The 18,643-nt window shown below is 43.1% G+C and overlaps 1 protein-coding gene across 5 annotated transcripts in view; it reads right to left on the reverse strand.

Moving 5' to 3' along the window:
* Positions 1-18,643, reverse strand: part of LOC146201495 (uncharacterized) — a 61,284-nt gene that overhangs the window by 37,599 nt on the left and 5,042 nt on the right. For 3 of the 5 annotated variants that reach the window (XM_084587614.1, XM_084587612.1, XM_084587613.1), the window contains exons 2-4: positions 17,684-17,926; positions 6,901-7,068; positions 5,307-5,379 (exon numbers count right to left, since the gene is read on the reverse strand). In XM_084587614.1, coding sequence (XP_084443740.1) covers positions 5,307-5,379; positions 6,901-7,068; positions 17,684-17,926 — 484 coding nt within the window. Of the gene's footprint in view, positions 1-5,292; positions 5,380-6,900; positions 7,069-17,683; positions 17,927-18,643 lie in introns of all 5 variants that reach the window. The other 2 variants (XM_084587615.1, XM_084587616.1) reach the window with 2 other exon arrangements.

The following is an 18,643-nucleotide window of genomic DNA, read 5'->3' on the forward strand; positions in this document are numbered from 1 at the left end:
GACCAACGGGAAGCAAAAAAGTACAGGCAAATCATCCGACGTCAAACAGACGAAGTGAACAGAATAAAAACAAGGAAATCGAAATACACTGTGTACTAGACGCGCTACTGCGATACATGAGCCGAAACAGCAGACAAGAAAGATTCTGAAGATACCAGGTTGGTGATATCGCTTGGCAGTCGGTTCCATTCGGAAATGGTGCGTGGAAAGAAGGAACAAGAATATGCTTTTGTACGGCATCGTGGCATCAATATAGTCCGTTCGTGTTTGTTACGGGTGGGGCGTGTTGTGTTGTATTGCATGTAACTCTGAAAATTCAGTTTTGTTTTATTATGTATGATATTGAACAACATTTTTAGTCGGTGCTGCTTTCAATGGGATTCAAGCGTGGGAAGCCCAGATCTGTTGAGCAAATCAGATACCGAGACCTGCCGACCATAAGCGTGGTAAATAAAACGGAGTGCTTTCCTCTGGACGCCTTCAAGAATTTTTATATCCGTTTTTGTGTGCGGATCCCATACAGCGTCGGCGTATTCGAGCACTGGACGCACAAGTGATGTGTATGCTGTCAGCTTAGTTTTGCTCGTGCAATGCTTTAGGCAGTGCTTTAAAAACCGAAGTTTTTTGGACGCTGCTGAGACAATGGACTGGATGTGTGCGCTCCAGTTCAGGTTGGATGTCATGGTTACCCCAAGATATTTCACCTGAGTCACTGAGTTGATCGGAAGGCCATTGATTTTGTATGTGCATTGGAGCGGTTGTTTCTTTCGTGTTACTGTCATTTTTCCGCATTTTGAACTGTTTATACCCATTTGCCAAGTACAACACCAGCTAGAAACTGCTGTTAAGTAGTCAGCTAGGAGTGCCTGGTCTTTGACTGATGTGATACTATGGTATATAACACAGTCGTCGGCGAAGAACCGACAGCGTATGCGTGAGTTGAAGGACAGGTCGTTCAAATAAATAAGGAAGAGAAGCGGCCCAAGGACTGAGCCCTGGGGAACTCCTGAAAGTACTGGCGCTTTTGTGGAATGAGATTCAGATATCTGAACAAACTGATGCCGCTGTGTAAGGTAGGAATCTAACCATTGTACTACTTGCCGATTATTTAACCACCACCTTATTTTTAACAAAAGATTGCCATGCGAAACCCCGTCAAACGCTTTTTCGAAGTCAATGAAAATTAAATCTACCTGTCCATTATTGTCTAGTGACATCATAATTTCATTTGTAATATGAATAAGCTGCATCACTGTCGACAAGCCTTGCCGAAACCCGTGCTGGCTTTCAATAAAAAAACCGCTTCCCTCTAGGAATGAACTCATGTGCTTGAAAATAAAATGTTCTAATACCTTACTGGACGTACATAAGAAAGAAATTGGCCTGTAATTCTTCACGCAAAGCTTGTCTCCTGATTTGTGAATGGGTATCACCTTTGCTGTTTTCCAATCGTTTGGAATTTCTCCTGTCCTGAGACTTTCAGTAAAAATAATGAAAAGGTATTTAGCGCACCACTCAGCATATCTGTACAGAAAAGCGTTAGGGATATCGTCTGGTCCAGAGGATTTTTTTGTGTTCAACTCCAATAGAGCCAAAACAATACCCTCCTCGTTAATAATTAGGTCTGGCAGATTGAAATGGCTAGTTCGAGATTCGGAGACTGAGTTGCTGTTACTCAGGAATACAGAAGAAAAGTGCTCATTGAAGGCAGTCGCTAAGCAGAGGGAGTCGGTAACAACTGTGTTGTTAAGGAGAAGTTTGTTAACCGGGTCTTTTTTCTGTGACAGATGCCTCCAGAACTTTTGGGGGTCAGTTTTTAGAAAATTGTGCATCTTGACATTAAAAAAGTGGTACCGTGAAGATTTTATTTTTGAACGCAGTTCAGCCCGAAGAGCCGGCAAAGCACCACCAACTTTATTACTTGACCTTGATAAGCGCTTCATGCGACGTTTTAACTGTATGATCTCGCGTGTTATCCAGGGACATGCCATTTTCAGCTTCTTATGTTTAAGCGGCACGTACTTGTTGATACATTGATGAACCGTACTTTTGAATTCTAACCACAAGTCATTCACACTTGTACGCCCATCAGTGTATTTTTTTGCAAAGGATTCATACGTAAGTTCAAGCTGGTCTAGAACGCTTTCATCCTGAGCATTGTTAAAGTCGCGAAACACTTTTTCTGCCTGATGAACAATTACTGGTCGCAGCAATTCGCTTTTAAAGAGCACCGCTTCATGATCTGATATTCCGGGAAAGACATCTGTCGAAAAGCCCAATTGACTAACAGGGTCCGATATAAATACTGGGTCCGATATAAAAAATTAACTGCATACCATACCCGGTCCTTATGCGAGGTTTTATAAAGTTCACATTTCTAAGGACGTAATGTGGATCAGTGTTGATAAACGTAGTTAAAAACGCATTACTGTCAGTTTTGTATTGTCGGTATATAAATTCGGATAGTCGTTGTTTATAGAGGGCTGTAATACTTAATATATTACTTAGTTTAAAGTATGCAGACGCAGAATCATATCTAGACAGGTTGTGAATAAACCGAAGGCCTTTCTTTTGCAAAATATAAATCTTTTCCATGTTGGTTTTTGTACCCACTCCCCATACCAACAGGCAGTACTGAACACGAGACTGGACAGTGGAAAAATATAGTTGCTTCCTCAAGTGCATTGGCAGAAGCGGGCGAAATTTATTCAGTATGCCTATGTATCGGGCTGTTTTGCTGGATACAAAGTCTACATGATAAGACCAGCGGAGGTTTTCGTGAAATAGAACACCTAAATACTTATGCACTGAAACACGTTCTAAGGAGACAGATTGGAACGAAAGTGTGATATTTTTATTTATTGGTTTATTGACAGCGGAAAAAAGTATATATTTTGTTTTATTAACATTTAACATCAGCTGGTTTGCACAAAGCCAACTCGACAGATCTTCAAGCCATTTGTTAGCTGCAGACACTAGGGAGGGTAAGCTCGGCGAGGAAAAAAAGGCGCTCGTGTCATCGGCATAGAGCAAGATATTGGAAGTTCCAGGGATAGCAATTATATCATTTATATATAAAAGAAATAATAGAGGGCCTAGGATGGAACCTTGAGGAACACCGTATTTTATGAATTCAGGATCCGAGGCAAAATCCTTTATAACGACAAACTGAGAACGGTTAGACAAGTAGCTTTGGAGCAGTTGAAGTGCGACACCTCTTATTCCGTAGTGTGGCAGTTTTTCAAAAAGTATTTCATGCTTAATTGAGTCGAAAGCTTTGTTGAAATCCAAAAAAATTCCTATAGTACACAACTGCATGTCTATATTATGTGCTATCTTATCTTTAATGAATAATAGAGCAGATTCAGTTGACTTACCTCTCTGGAAACCATACTGGGCTGCAGAGAGCAAGGCATTTTCAGTCAAGTGCTTAGTTAGCCTTAGATTAATTACTTTTTCTACTATCTTGGAAAACAGTGGGAGGACTGATATTGGGCGATAGTTACTGATACAATCGACGGCCCCCCCTTTGTGTAGAACTATGACTTTAGCCATTTTCATTTTATCTGGAAATATTCCTGTAGATAACACCTGATTAGTTAAGTGGCATAACACTTCAGATAGAATATCAGAAACCGCTTTGATTGGTGCTGCCATAATACCATCGAAACCACATGAACTGTTATTTTTAAGGTCATTAACTAGGTCGACAATTTCGGTTTCTGTGACTGGATAAAGACACATGGACTTAGTCAGGTTGCACTGAATATACTTATCGAAATCGTAAGAACCAGAAGTAGTAAAAGATCCAAAAGTTAAAAAATGTCTATTGAACACATTACTGAGAGCCACACCACCGTACATTTGGTTATCAATCTTTAATTCAGCAGGTAAAACTGTATGGTGTTTGCCAAGTAAGCTTTTTACAATGCGCCATGTCTTCTGAGGATCATAATAAATGTCAGCAAATTTATTGGCATAGTAGTGGATACGTGCTTTCTTTATATCGTTACCTAACTTGTTACGGATCTTTTTGTATTCCTGAAATAATAATTTCTCTCTGCATGATAGGAACTTATGGAAGAGAGCATTTCGCGCTTTTATTCTTATCACTAAGTCTCGTGTAACCCAAGGTTTCCTAGCCCTTTTGCTCTTTTTTTTATTGTGACGGTAGGGAATGCAATATTATACAATTCAATTATTTTTTCGAGGAATCGTTCGTATAAGTCATTGGGGTTTAGGACTGATAGAAGTTCGTGCCAATCAACAGCGGCTACAAGAGATCGGAATTGTTCAATGTTGACATTTGTTATCTTTCGTGTAGTGTGTGTTCTGTCTGTGCAACGAGAATCTTTAGACCGCCCTCTTGGTATAAAGCAGAAAAGGGACAAATGATCACTGACGTCGCTAGCAAGGACACCAGACATCGTGTTATCGGGTACGCAGCTTAATAAACAAAGGTCTATTAAGGATTCAGTATTATCAGTGACGCGGGTAGGGGCATTGATAACATTGCTGAAGCCATAAGAAGACAAAGTGTCTACGAAAGTGTTAGATACATGGGAGCGTCGAAGCAGATTGATATTAAAATCACCCATAATGATAATAGGAAGTCCTAATATAGAGAGTTTATCTAACATAAATTCAAGAATACGAAAGAATTCTTCGCTAGAGCTTGACGGTGGTCTGTAAATAACGCCATACATGAATGCCCTGGTTTTGACAAAAAGTGATTCAATGTTCTGGTTCACAACAGTATAGTCAGATACGACTTCATAGGAAAGGCTTTGCATACTGCAACACCACCGCCTATTTTATCTTTTCTGCATAAAGCTTCACATTTATAACCTTCAAAATGTACTATATCATCATAATTCCTGAACCAGGTTTCTGAAAAGCCCAAAACATCAAACTCGTGCTCTAAATAAGACAAAAAACTGCTAACTTCTTCATCTTTGTTACGCAAACTCTGCGCATTCAGGTGATAAAAGGAAAAGTACTTCGCCTGCTTATTGTTTAATAAAGGAATGCTACGAAAAGATTCTATGTTATGATAAACACAACCAGATTCTCGAGGAGAACTTGTCGGAGGAAACGCCGAGGGGCGTTCTTGAATCCGAATCGGCCCTGGAGTGGAGTAGCGGCTGTATTCTCCGCTCCAAGGAGTGGAGGTGGAGCGTCGAGTCGAGGCGCGTTTGTGAATACAGGCGTAAGTATGCAGAATGATCAGGGGAAGGAGGGAGGGGGGGGGGGGGGGGGGGGGATAAAAAAAAAAAGCGGAACTACACATACTTTTCTTAGATTACCTTGGATTCTTTGACCAGCACAACTCCTCATGGCCAGACAACCTAGAACTCTCTTGACTGCACACACAGAATGCTGAAGAAAAAAAAAAATGCACAGACAGCAATTGAAGTAAATAGAAAAAAGAAAAAAAAAAAAAGCACATGATGTTCTACTAGCACAACCAGCACATCAATGGTTATCTGCCTTTGAAGAAGGCATAGAGAGTTGCAGTCTAGTCATTCATAGAGGAGAGGGTATGGCAACGAGCACTGCGACATAATGAGATCTCTCAGGTCCCATGAGGTAAAAATAGGTAGGGGCTTATTGGAAGCAACCTAAGGTGCATTCGGCGATGGTTTCAAAAGGCAAGTCTCTATGACCGCGGACTTCTGAACCCTTTTTTGGGCTGATTTTCATTTAAAAGAAAGTAAAAAAATTATGAAATGCAAGGCTTGCGTCCCAAAGTGACAGATGGGCTACGAAAGATGCTGTAGTGGAAGTCTCTGGATTAATTTATACCATCTGGGGTTCTTTGGCGTGTACTGACATTGCACAGCATATGAGCATTTTTGTATTTCGTCTCCATCAAAATGCAGGGCCTGAAACCATCACTTCTGAGACACAAAATCATGTTTAAGGATGAAGCACGTAATGTAACTTCGGATAGTGAGTTACAGGTCAGTTCACAATGACATGCTCAGGGATTGTCCAGACTGATGATTCTCTGCCCAACTCCTCTGCAACTTTGAAGCCCTAGAAATTAAAAAGATCTTTTATGAGAACAAGCAGTTTGTAACACCAACACCAAATGCGGTTTGTTAAAAGTCTGAAGTTCTCTAGTGGAACAACAGAGCCAGAATTTGTTACCAAACACAAACATTTTTTTTTCTTCATTTAATTATGGTTACTTTCAAGGAATAAAATATTTCGGTTATCTGCAAAGAGAATGAGAGCAGAAAAACACTACACCACAAAGGTGCAGCACAAACTTGCGTTTCCAGTTTTCACACTTGTGTGTCAAACTATGTGATATGCAAATGTGGTTGACCTTTCTTCACGGACCCCAGCTTGGTGACATTTTAAAACCCTTGCTGAGCATGTCTAGTGTGCACTTAAGGCGCTTAGCCAAGAGGTAAACAAGTGGCAGTATTTTTCTCACCAGCAAGGCATAAGAAGTGACTTTTCATCACTCACTACTATTCCAGACACCTTAGTACACTGTGAAAGGAACATGCAATTTTGGTAGCAAAATGCTTGGTGTTTAAAGGAAGGAAAGGCGAGGCAAAATGGATTGCCGGGAAAAACTAGACTCTAAGCACAAAATGGCCAGGAGTTGATACCTCACGTAGCACCCTGAATGACAACTTCTCAAAGTTAGCACTGAGGTCATGCACACACAACCTTTTTCCACCACACTGACATGCTAAGTGTAAAGAAAACGATGGAACACTTTACAAAGCGCATAAGCTTCCCATCACTTAAAATGCAGACTGTCTGTCAGGTGGCATACACTTTGAGAGGCCAAAGAACAAAAGCTGCCCAGTGAATGACAAAGTTTTGAATATTAGCAAAGCTACTTGCAAAATAGTAGTACAAGGTAGCCAGATTACTTGCCTGGATGAGAGATGTATGACAGCCATGCAGGGTTTGTGGAAGGGCAATAGCTTGTGCTGGGATTGCTACAGCCATGATCTGAAGCAGGCTGCCAGGGATGGGCCAACGCACCACTGCGACACACATCAACTGTAGGAATGGACTTGTCAATGGCTCCCTGTATGCCACCTGCAGCAAAAGAAGTGAAGATTGGTATGTAGGTACAGGTATGACAACCATTTCAAGGTGCTCACTCGTATGCTGCAGAAGCAGCCGCAAGGAAGCATCCCACCGATGGACAATGTGCCATCCCAGCCCAGTTTGTCTGCACACACATTAATACTGACACCACAAACAAATAAAAAAAAAAAAAAAAAATTAAAGGGTATGATGATTGACTGAAACACGTGTTATTTAAAGCAACGCATGTGCATTTTTGGCATCTGTGTGGGCGCCTGGCCCCATTACAGTCACGACGGCCGAGGCGGGGCTGGTTCATTTGGCATCGACTGCCATAAAGCTTAGCTCTTGAGCAAGATGCAATGAAACACGAGTCCGGGAAGCTTTGATTCCTATCTCACTCATCTATCTCAAAGGAGAAGCCCGAGTTGCCATGTTGTGTGGTCTGATGATGTCACACTACCTGCCAACCAACCGGTATCCAGCCATGATTTTTCGCTCACAACGCCGACAACACAGGACTTCTGCAAAACAGGTCCTCCAACACTACTGCATTTCTACTTTCCTTTAGTTGAGGGTCAGCTCAGAGACGAGACAGCAAAAGGGTGATAGCAGAAAAGCAGAGGAATAGTGCCCACAATGTCAGGAGTATTGCACAAACATTCAGAATAAACAGAGCCAGCGGCTACCGTAATCAGCCAGTTATCATGGCTGTATGATGGTAACACTTCTCCAGAGGGCAAGCACCTACTAACTGGAAGTGAGCACTTTCGTGTAGTCCAGGGGTTCTCAAACTTTTTTGCTTGGAGGAACCCCAAAGGCCTTCAAATAGTTCCAGGGAACCCCCCGCCCCCCCCCCTCCCCCTCAGAGCCAGTCTCATATCAGCTGCCGGGTCAAGACGGCTCCTGTGCTTGTTCTTCAGATAGGCGAGGGCTGAAAATGCCTGTTCACATGCATATGTAGTTGCAAAGGGAAGCAAAATGTCCACTGCCCTTTCAACGAGGCATGGAAACAGCGTCCAAAATTTCACCAAGCCGTCACCATTAAATTTTTCTTTGAGAGCAGTGCTTGCCCTGAGCTCTGAGGATTCTCGCGGAACACAAGAAGACAGCCCGCGGAACCCAGTTTGAGAACCCCTGGTGTAGTCTAAAGCATACAACATGGAGGAACACCTGCATACACTACTACTGCTGCAGCCTTAGGAGAAAAGCCTCAATTTATTACGGTTGAAGTAAACTTCTATTTTCAGCTGAGCCACCTTATGTGTGTATGGTATTAGTACCACAGGTTTCTTTTTCTCTTTGGTAAGATCATTTTGACTACTATTGCCACACCTTTCTTTTTTATTATGGTAATAGTAGACAAAATAATCTTACCAAAGAGAAAAAGAAACCTGTGGTAATACCGTACACACATAAGGTGGCACATAACTTGAAACATGCAGCTGCAAAGTTTAAAGTTCCCGTGGTTTTTTCTGCTCCCAAGAAGCTTTCTTCCTTGTGCGGCAAAACGGATCCGAACAAACCAAATAGAGTGGAATGCCAGAAAAAACACGCGAAGTCGTTTGTGAAGTGTGCAATGGGCGTAGTTTACCAGATCCCGCTGACATGTGGAAAATACTACATTGGCCAAACGGGCCGATGTAGTAATGATCACCTTGCAGACCGTAATCGCACGATTAAGAATGGCGCGGGTACTCTCATACCACATCAATGTATAGCATGCAGAGAAAAAGAAAAGAAAACATGTGAAGCAAAGCTGGGGGATACAAAAATCCTGAGTAGGGGCAAAGACACCACAGGCCGTGAACTTGTCAAGGCTTATCGCATAAAAAGATCCGGAAATGATTGTATAAGTACTCCTTCGGTTGTGATATATAAAAATGAAAGTGTTTTTTTGGATAAGTTCTGAGCCATGTTCTCGTTTTATATTTTTTTGAGACCCGTGTTTATGATGCTATTTTCTCCTTTTTGTTTTATAATTTTTCGACCATGCACATGTGGGATCTTTCTCTTTGCCCTTACCTTCTCTTTGGTCTATATATTCAATCGAACGTAAGTGAATAAACAGTTGCAAGTTGCGCATGTGTTCATCTTTCTTCACTCCGTGTCGTCTGGTTTGCGCACTGTGTTTTTTTTAAATCATGCATCAACTAGCCCCCCAAAGTGTATCATTAAATGATCTGTGAATAACTGTGCACATTACTGAACCACTGACACAGCTGAGAAGGGTAGATATGCCATAAGGGTAGATAAAACTGGACTGAACAGAAGCTCTGAACTTGAAGCATTAAAACAGCTTCAGTGCAGTTTACAGTCATCGCCTGTGACTGTACATTTTGACAAAAAATCCCAAAACTGAGATCCATACCTATACAAGCAGTGAGGGCCTTAACGCCATTCTCGTTCGGAAGGAAGGCTGTAAAGGAGTCAGTGTATACTAGCTGCTCTTTGCTACAGCAGAGGCCAGCTATTCATTAATAAAACGCTTGCAATAGTCTGGTCCAAACTGAAACTCCACCTGTACCTGTAGAGCAGGCCTTTCAAGGCTGTGAGCGATCACTATGCGCTATGCTGGCAAGTCAGTTTTGAAGACCCTTGGGCCACTGCCCCCGCTGGAGCTTGTGACTAAGGAATTGACATAATCATCATCCAGAAGTCTGGATGCAAGCAAATCAGGCCCAACTGCTTGTCATGAGCCCCAGTCAATGCAGAAGGATGACAATGATGACCAGCACTAGCGCTTTCATTAAAGATCAGCACACAGATCCTGAGCTATGTAGCTTCATTAATAACTCGAAGGCAAGACGTCAGCTCCTCCTGCATGGTTCAAAAGTGGATTATCTTTGTCACCTTGAAAATGGCACCCTCGTAAACTTTGCTTTAAGCAGCACCACCTGCTTTGTGGGTAAAATTTTACCACCCACCGTACTGGTTTTCACCAGTACCAGGCACTAGTTTTCGGTATGTTACTTTCAGAGACTTGCAATCACAATTGCCCTGGCTGGTCATGGTTTCTAGCATCAGGATGTACAGAAACGGGAGCATGCACTGATTGTAAAATGCTAGGTGAAAATTTTCTATAGCCTATATAACAAAACATTAAGAAATTGAGCCCTTTAACCCACAAGGTTTTCATTGTGCTTAAAAAAAATTTAGATAATCGAAGTTCAGTGTTCAGCCCTCTATGTGCAACAAAAGCAAATAACAAAACAGATCAAAATCACAGTCTCTCATCTGAACATTAAGGAGCTGAGAGCCAGGGGCCAAATTATAGAACGGATCTAATCATTAACCAGTTACAAAGCAGCCTCAAGGCCTAGTTCCTATTGGCTGATACGTTCGCTGGGAGTGGGGGCTAATAGACAAGTTTGGGAATGCTGTAATGTGTTTCATAATTCAGCACCACAATGGTTGGTTGGTTTTGTTTATGGTATTTAACGTCCAAAAGCGATGCGGGTTATGGGAGACACTGTAGTAAAGGGCCCAGGAAATTTTGACCACCCGGGGTTAACGTGCACTGACATTGCACACGGGTGCCTTGCTTTTTGCCTCCATTGAAAAGTGGCCGCCATGGCTAGGATTCAATCCCGTATCCTTGGGTACAGCAGTCAAGCGCCCTAACCACTGCACCACCGTGGTGGTGGTGGTGAAAACATTTATTGTACATTTTGGAGGTTTGTTTGACGCAGGGCCTTAAGGGCCTCGGCCTTACAATACTGGGTGGAGACCCTAGCCGCCGCCCGCTCATGCCGCGTTAAGGCCCTTTGGGCCTGTAGGTCGCAGCAGCCAAGCAGGGTCGCCTCCCAGTCCTTCCGGGAAGGGTTAGGGATGGGGGGACGAGATGGGTTTCGTTGGCATGCCCATACCATGTGGTAGGTGTCAGCCACCTCCCCACAATACTGGCACTGGCCAGTGAATTGGGAGTCAAAATGTTGAAGTACTGCCGGGCACAGCATCGTGTTGGTGAAGAGGCGCAGGGCAGCCTCTCGTTCGCTTTTCCTAACCCTTTGCAGGGGTTAGGGTATTTGCGATGCGAGTTTTGATAAAAAATTACAATATCTTTGAATGTGTAGGCTGGATTGGAATCGATGTCCTCAGCCGATTCGAGTCCCGAGGAAACTACCCGGAGAGAAAGTGCGCGGGCGGCTGAGTCAGCTGCCTCGTTCCCCGCATGACCCTGGTGGCTAGAAGTCCAGACGAGAGATTGGCACGTGGTGTCCGTGTCCCGACTGCAATTTTGATATATTCTATAGGCTAAGGGGGTGGTCCGCCCTTGCACGACGTTCCGACAAGCCCCTCGTGAGTCTGTGATAATATACTTAGAAGTGTGGTCTGAGGTTGCGAGTGCAACGGCTACCTCGTCAGCATGTGTTACAGATTTAGCCTTGAATGTAAGGCCATCGACTGTGTTCCCGTTGTGAATGACTGCAGCCGTATACCAGCCCCACGGATGAGGGCCCGAGGCATCCACGTAGAACACACCTGATTTGTTGCCATAATGGCGGGCCTAGGCTTCCATCCGCGCCAGGCGCCGCCCATTATGGTCTTCTCGTGAAATGTTGGCAGGGAGAGGACGCACTCTGAGGGCGCGTCTCCAGAGTTCTGGGATGCGGAGCCTCTCCTCTGTAAATTGTTTATGTTGAATGCTTAGCCGGGCAAGAAGGCGGCGACCCGACACTGTCTGTGTGAGGCGGGTATATTGGTTCATCAAATGTGCTTCCCAAAGCTCCCTGAAAGTGTTCACCACCCCTAGGGCCATGAGCCGACTGCTAGAGGTGGAGAATGGGAGGTCAAGGGCACGTTTCATGATTTTTCGGAGGATCACCTCGAGGGTATCCTCCTCGTGCTTTCGCAAGTGGAGGTAAGGAGTCGAATATAGGATTCGACTGGTTATGAAGGCGTTTGCCAGCCACAAGGCATCCTTACTTCGCAATTCTCCGCGTTTGTTAGACACACGGCGGACCATACGGCCCACTTGGTCCCCCACCTGGCGGAGCTTGGCTAGTGTTGTGTTAGGGCGTCTTTCGTGATGGATGAAGAGACCGAGTACTCTGATCTCTTTTGATTCATGAATGGGACCGCTCGCAAGCGAGAGCGAGATTTGTGTAGTGCATCTTGGAGAGGGGCAGAGATGCACAAACTGTGATTTCTGGGGGAACATTGAAGACCACAGCGACGGGCATAGCGGTCCACTATGCCTGCCGCTGTCTGCAGGCAGGTTTCATTGTCGCCCACACTGCCCTCTGTGGCCCATAGGGTGATGTCATCGGCGTAGAGCGCGTGCTGCACGCCTTCGACCTTAGCCAGATGGGCCGGCAGACGCATCATGGCAATGTTAAAAAGCAGCGGGGAGAGAACTGCGCCCTGAGGTATGCCCCGCGTGCCGAGCATGAATGGTCCGTGCTCCTTGTCTTGTATTTTGATGTAGGATTGTCGATCTGTAAGGAATTGTCTTATACAATCGAAAGTATTGCTGCCACAGTGTGTTTCAGTTAGATGGGTAAGTATGACTTCGTGTGTGACGTTATCGAAAGCGCCTTTCAAGTCTAGGGCGAGTACAACCCGGTCATTGTGGGGGCGTTCTAATGGGTTGAGAATTTCCCTGTTAAGTTGGAGAAGGACATCCTGTGCGGATCTGTGTGGGCAAAATCCGAACATGGTGTCCGCGAAAGTGTGCCTGTGTGTAAGATACTCGGATAGCCGGTTGCACACCATAGTCTCCATTAGTTTGCTACACAGGAGGTGAAAGAGATGGGGCGGAGGTTATCCATGTCGATTGGTTTGCCAGCTTTCGGGATGAAAGTCACAAGTGTCGTTTTCCAATTGATGCGTAAGAGGGTTTCCCCTGTCCAGATTGCGTTAATGTATTCGAGTAGGCACTGGCAGGTCGAGTCAGGCAGGTTCGCCAAAAGCTTGACGGTGACCTTGTCCCGACCAGGCGGTGCCTCTCTTCATTTTGACTAGACTGGCTCGAAGATCGTGAAGCTGGAAAAGTTTGTCCAGCTCCGAGTTCTCCTTGCCTGCGTAGGAGTAGACCGATCCTTGGGGGGTCTTGAACTGTGCACAAGTAGCGGTCCCGGAGTGATTGTGCCAGCTGCATAGTGTTGCCTTTAAAGGAGTGGATTGCTCGGTGTAAATGTTTTTAGGTTTCGGTGCAGGTCTGCGTCGGATTGGTGAGAGCTTGGAAGAGCCTCCATGTATTACGGCTAGACATTTGACGGGCTGCTGTATTGCAACGATCCACCCAGTTCGAGGGAGAATGATAGAGCTGGATATACCCAATGGGTGCACTTGTCCCCTACTGTGAGCTCGCTGCCAAAAATAACATGTAGCGACCTGATGAGGGCAAGGCTACAAGCATGAAGGATAATTCGAATGGAACTGGAAGAAAGTGTAAACAGTATACAGCATTAGGAGAATTGGTTTCATTCACCATGTTGCTGTACAGTGATGAAAGCAATAAAAACAGAATGCAAGAAAGTGGTGTGGTTTTTGCTCGAGATAGATAGAAAGGAAAGTTTCTGGTCCCAGTTCAGGATAACCATGTATGCAAATGGAATATGGCATTACGTTATTCATGTCCTGAGGCTGCTCACTCACAGGCAACTTCTTTCAAAAGTCCCAAAACTTCCCAAAACTACCCAAATTGGTGGTGCCAACTTCCACCATGGTGACTCAAATAATCAGTCAGAAAGCAAGTGCAAATGAGAGTCCCAAAAATTGGTGACTAGCTTCTGTGCATTCAGGACATCCTAACTCTTCCATCCTCACTTAACAATCACCATGACAGCTTTACAGCCTCTAACTGGACTGATAGCACCTCTCAGCAGAGAAATCTTTGCAGGAGTGCCCCCACAAGCCATATATACAACATTGATGATGAAGTTAAGGAATAGTCACGCACAAAGAAAGAGGTGAACAAGAGTAACCAGCTTAACCAAACGACACAAAATGAGACTGTGTGATATCTTCTATACCACACAGCCATTTCATTACTGTTGAACTGCAAATTTCAGCAAACTCTGTTCCAACACTGTTGCAAAATTGCTGGACAGAAAAATATGAGAAAGTAAAGCATTCCATTCGGATACAGTTCTGGGGAAGAAGCTATTTCAAATGTGTTTCTGCGGGCGAAAATTGGTGCCAGTGAGCGTTCCTACGAGTATCTGGTTCTCCTCGTACAATGAGCTTTGACGCATTTAGGCAACTTCATTTTTCTTTTTCCTTGTAGGCAGTGACGAAGCAAGATGAGGCGACTAACCTTCTTTCGGAATTCTAGGGTGTGTATGTTGTGTTGTTTCATAAGCATAGATGGTGAATCATGTCTTCTATATTTGCCAAATATAAATTGCACATTTGCACACGCTTGAGTTGTATGATATCTTTTTTATTATGGGGGTCCCATACAACCGCCGAATACTCAAGTTTTCTTACGCAGTTGTTATAGGCAAGACGCTTAGTACTGGAAGGAGCATTTCTATGTTTTCGCTTAAGAAACCACAGTTCTTGAAGTGCTGCAGCAGAAGTTTCTGATACGTGTTTCAACCAAATTAATTTATTTGTAAGCGTAACCCCTAAGTATTTATATGACTCCACCTCTAAAATATTATTGTTGTGAAGCTGATATGTAAAGCAACATGGGTATATTTTCCTTGTTACTCTTAAAAGTACCCTTTTATCAGTGTTTAACTTATAGCGCAATTTGTACACCAGTGGGAAATAGCTTCTAAAGTATCCTGTAATATTTCTTGATCTTTTGTGCACGTAATTTCTTTAAACATAACACAGTTGTCAGCAAATCATCGGGCAGAAATCTGCACGGGAATAACACCTAGCAGGTCATTGATAAAAATTAAAAAAAGGGGCGGGCCCAAGACACTTCACCGAGGCACACCAGAAGTAACATCTAACATCCGAGAAGAACAGTTACTGATGGTGACGTACTGTTTCCTACCACTAAGGTAGGCTTTGATCCAGTGGACAATACTTTGAGGAATACCAATACATTCCAGTTTAAGCAACAGTTTTGCATGTGAAACACGGTCAAAAGCTCTAGAGAAGTCTAGGAACAACACTTCAAGTACTGTTTCCATCCAACACACATCCAAGTTCATGCACAGTCGATAGCAGTTGTGTGACAGTTGATAACCCTTTTCGAAAACCATGTTGGAATTCAGATAATACCTTGTTGCCTTCTAAGTGTTGCCAAATATATGATGCTATAACGTGTTGCAGCATTTTACAACACATACTTGTGATCGAGATTGGTCGATAACTCGCGACAGATAACAGTTCACCTTTTTTGTAAACTGGGACAACACGCGCTGTGCACAGTAGTGCTGGTATTTCACCTGAATCTAGTGATAACTGGAAAAGGTTAGTCAGAAATGCAGATATCTGTTCAGCGTAACGCTTCTGAGAAGCATTTGGTATTTCATCCAGTCTTGGTGATTTTCTATCGTCAAGTTCAGAAGCATGGCTACGACTTCTTCATGGTTAACTGTAATACTTTGCGATTTTGCACAGATTGAACACTGATGTTCGTAATGTTCAGGCTTTGAAAAAAATGACCTGGAAGTACGTGTTAAAGTGTTCCGCTATCTCCCAAGCGTCAGCAGTTGAAGTTTCACCAATATTTATTTGCTCAATGTCAAGATTTCTTTTTCAAATAGCGCAAAAACTTTTGGACATCGTTGCTAATGGACTTGTTTAGACCATCGGAAAAGTAACTTCTTGATTCATTTATTTGACGTAACGTGCTAAGTTTTAAGCTGGCAAAAAGAGCCGTTGATTCCTTGTTTTGCTTCCGTAGTCTCCTAATTTTACGCTTAATGGGAATAATTTCCCTGGTTATCCAAGGGTTACGGCTACGCTTGCAAACTTGTTTCGATGGGACAAACCTATCAATACAAAACCTAACTGCACCACAAAATTTAGCCCACAAAGCTTCAACATCATCTTCAACTGCGTTAAGAACCAAGTCCAGGTAGTCAATAATCGAGGTGACATCTGCCTGAAAGAAAACTTTTCTAAGAATGACTGATTTAGGCGGTTTAGCTTGTTTAGATGGTAATATGAAAGAGAAGTATATTGACTTATGGTCCGATATTCCGTTTTCAACTTCCACGGACGCTCCTTGAAATATTTTGGTAATAAACAAAAGATCCAGAATAGAGGTGCCGCGAGTGGATTTATGCACCGTTTGCTGAAGGTTTACTGAAAACATAATATCTAAGAGCGTATCACTCTGCAAGGAAGTTCCATAATTAATGTGGTTCCAGTCAAACGAAGGAAAGTTAAAGTCCTCAGTTACTATAACGTTTCTACCTCGTAGCCTAACACAATTGTCATATAGATTAGACATGAACATATCATCTGTACTTGGGGGGCAGTACACTGCGTAAACAAAGAATGTGAATTCTGCATATCTGGCTTTCAATAATAAAGATTCGCATGCAGGGATTTCTTCACTGGAAATAACATCAATAAACGCTTTTACAATAACTGCTACACCGCCACCTCGAGAACCCCTATTACGCCGGAAATGTTTGTACCCGAGAGGCACAATTTCATTATCCCGTATAGATTCGTGCAGCCAAGTTTCAGTGATAGCACAAAAGTGCGGGTCGTATGAAAAAAGAAGCGCTTCTAAGGCATCTGTTTTATTTACCAGACTTTGAGCGTTAAAACAAAGGAGGCGTAGCTGACTGGTATTTAACTGCTAGCTTTCGGACGAAGAAGGATGACTGTTACTGCCCTGAGGCAATAAATATCGATTAAAAAAAAAAAGGATGACTGTTACGTTTAGGTAAGAGTACGCAAGACATAGTTTCGTCATTCCACTTGTAGAAACTGGCCATCAATGCACAGTTTGTCGTGAATTAGCCGAACTTTTTTTCCCTTTTTTGTCGTTTTCACTATCCCATAGCAATTTACGTCTTTTAAGAGTGTCAGCACAGTAGTCATTTTGGATAGAGACATTTGTCCCTTTCAGTTTGTAAGCATTGCTTAACACAGCTTCTTTTTCTCTCGAGTCTTGAAAGCGAACAATTATAGGCTGTTTTGGTGAAGGTTCAGCGATCCTGTGTATACGACTAACTGATGTGCAGCTGGTGCCTAATCTGCCTTCAAAGGTTTCTGTTATAACCTTATCACGTAACTTAGACTTGGATTCATTAGGAATATTTGGAATACCAAATACAACTAGGTTAGATTTCCTGCTGTAATCTTCTAAATTGATAATCTTGGCTTGATTCTTTTTCAGTGTAACTTGTATTTGAGCCACGGTGTGCTGTACATCCGTAATGTTTGTAGCCATCGTTTCTACATCATCTGAAGTCTTCTCCAGTTCAGACAACCGTTTATCAAAGTTCGCAACTGTTTTTTCTGTGTTTTCAATGAGAGTTTTTAATTTAGAAATGTCAGCACGTATCACCTGCTGCCCATCCATGAGCTTCTGAAACATTTCCTCAATTGACAGTCCTGGATTCTCTTCAATATCGCCACAAAGAAGCAGCAGGGTACAGCGAAAACAATCATAAGCAGTGCTTAAACATGCATGTGGGCTCAGCAGAAGAACTAGGAATCGATCATCCCTTTTTATTGTGGTGTTGTAACTAACCTGCATCAGAAGGTGCAGACGCATGGTTAGCGGCCGCCGCTGCATAAGATCGCCGAGCCCACTGCTGATGCCTGGATGCCGTGCTGCATTTATAGTTCTGGTGTCCGAGGACGTCACAAAGCCGTAGAAGGTTGAATGGTCGGGCCCGATGATTACGCCACTTTCACACTGCTTGACGTAATCAGTTGCAATCGGCGAGTCATTCGGCGTCGAAGTAGCTTTGCCAAGAGCCAAAAGCAGGATCTGCATCACAAGAAACAGACGCATGGTTAGCGGCCGCCGCTGGATAAGATCGACAAGGCCCCCCCCTCCCCCCCCCCACATATATATATATATATTGCAGCAACAAACTCTCATCCTCGGCAGACACAATTTTCTGCAAAATCCTTATAACTACACAATTATTTACCTAACTCTAAAATTAACATTTTAATCAATGCGATCCAGTTATTAGTATGGGGAAGCTTCGAAGTGGTGGACAAGATGATGCTATGTCAGTTTTTGAAATGATGTAAAACTATGAATGAATGAATGAATGTTTATTCCGCTTTTGTCTTACAAAAACTTGGGCGACGAAAAAAAAAAGCAGTTTGCAACAGCCGCTTAATGGGCTTCACCGCCGATTGCAGTTTGTGAGGTATAGAATAAACAATTCACCCATTATAAAAGGAGGTAGTGCAGTGATACAGAAAAAAAAAGTATACAATGAGAAGGAAAAAAAAAAAAGTGAATGGTAGATGCATTTCTTATCAATACAACCTAATCAGTGAACATTTCTGGAGAGGAAAGAAAAAGTAATTTTGTTTAGGTTGCGATAAAAAAAAATGTTCAAACATTTTGCCAGTATATATTTCAACATAGCAAAACCTTAGTTTGCTCTACACCTGGGTACCTCAAACATTTCAGGGTTTCTTGTAGTACAAACCATGTTGTGTGTCATCAGCTGTACAATGCGGGACA

Source organism: Amblyomma maculatum, chromosome 1 (assembly GCF_055883805.1).
Source record: "Amblyomma maculatum isolate TAMU_Amacu chromosome 1, ASM5588380v1, whole genome shotgun sequence".
Lineage (NCBI taxonomy): Eukaryota > Metazoa > Arthropoda > Arachnida > Ixodida > Ixodidae > Amblyomma > Amblyomma maculatum.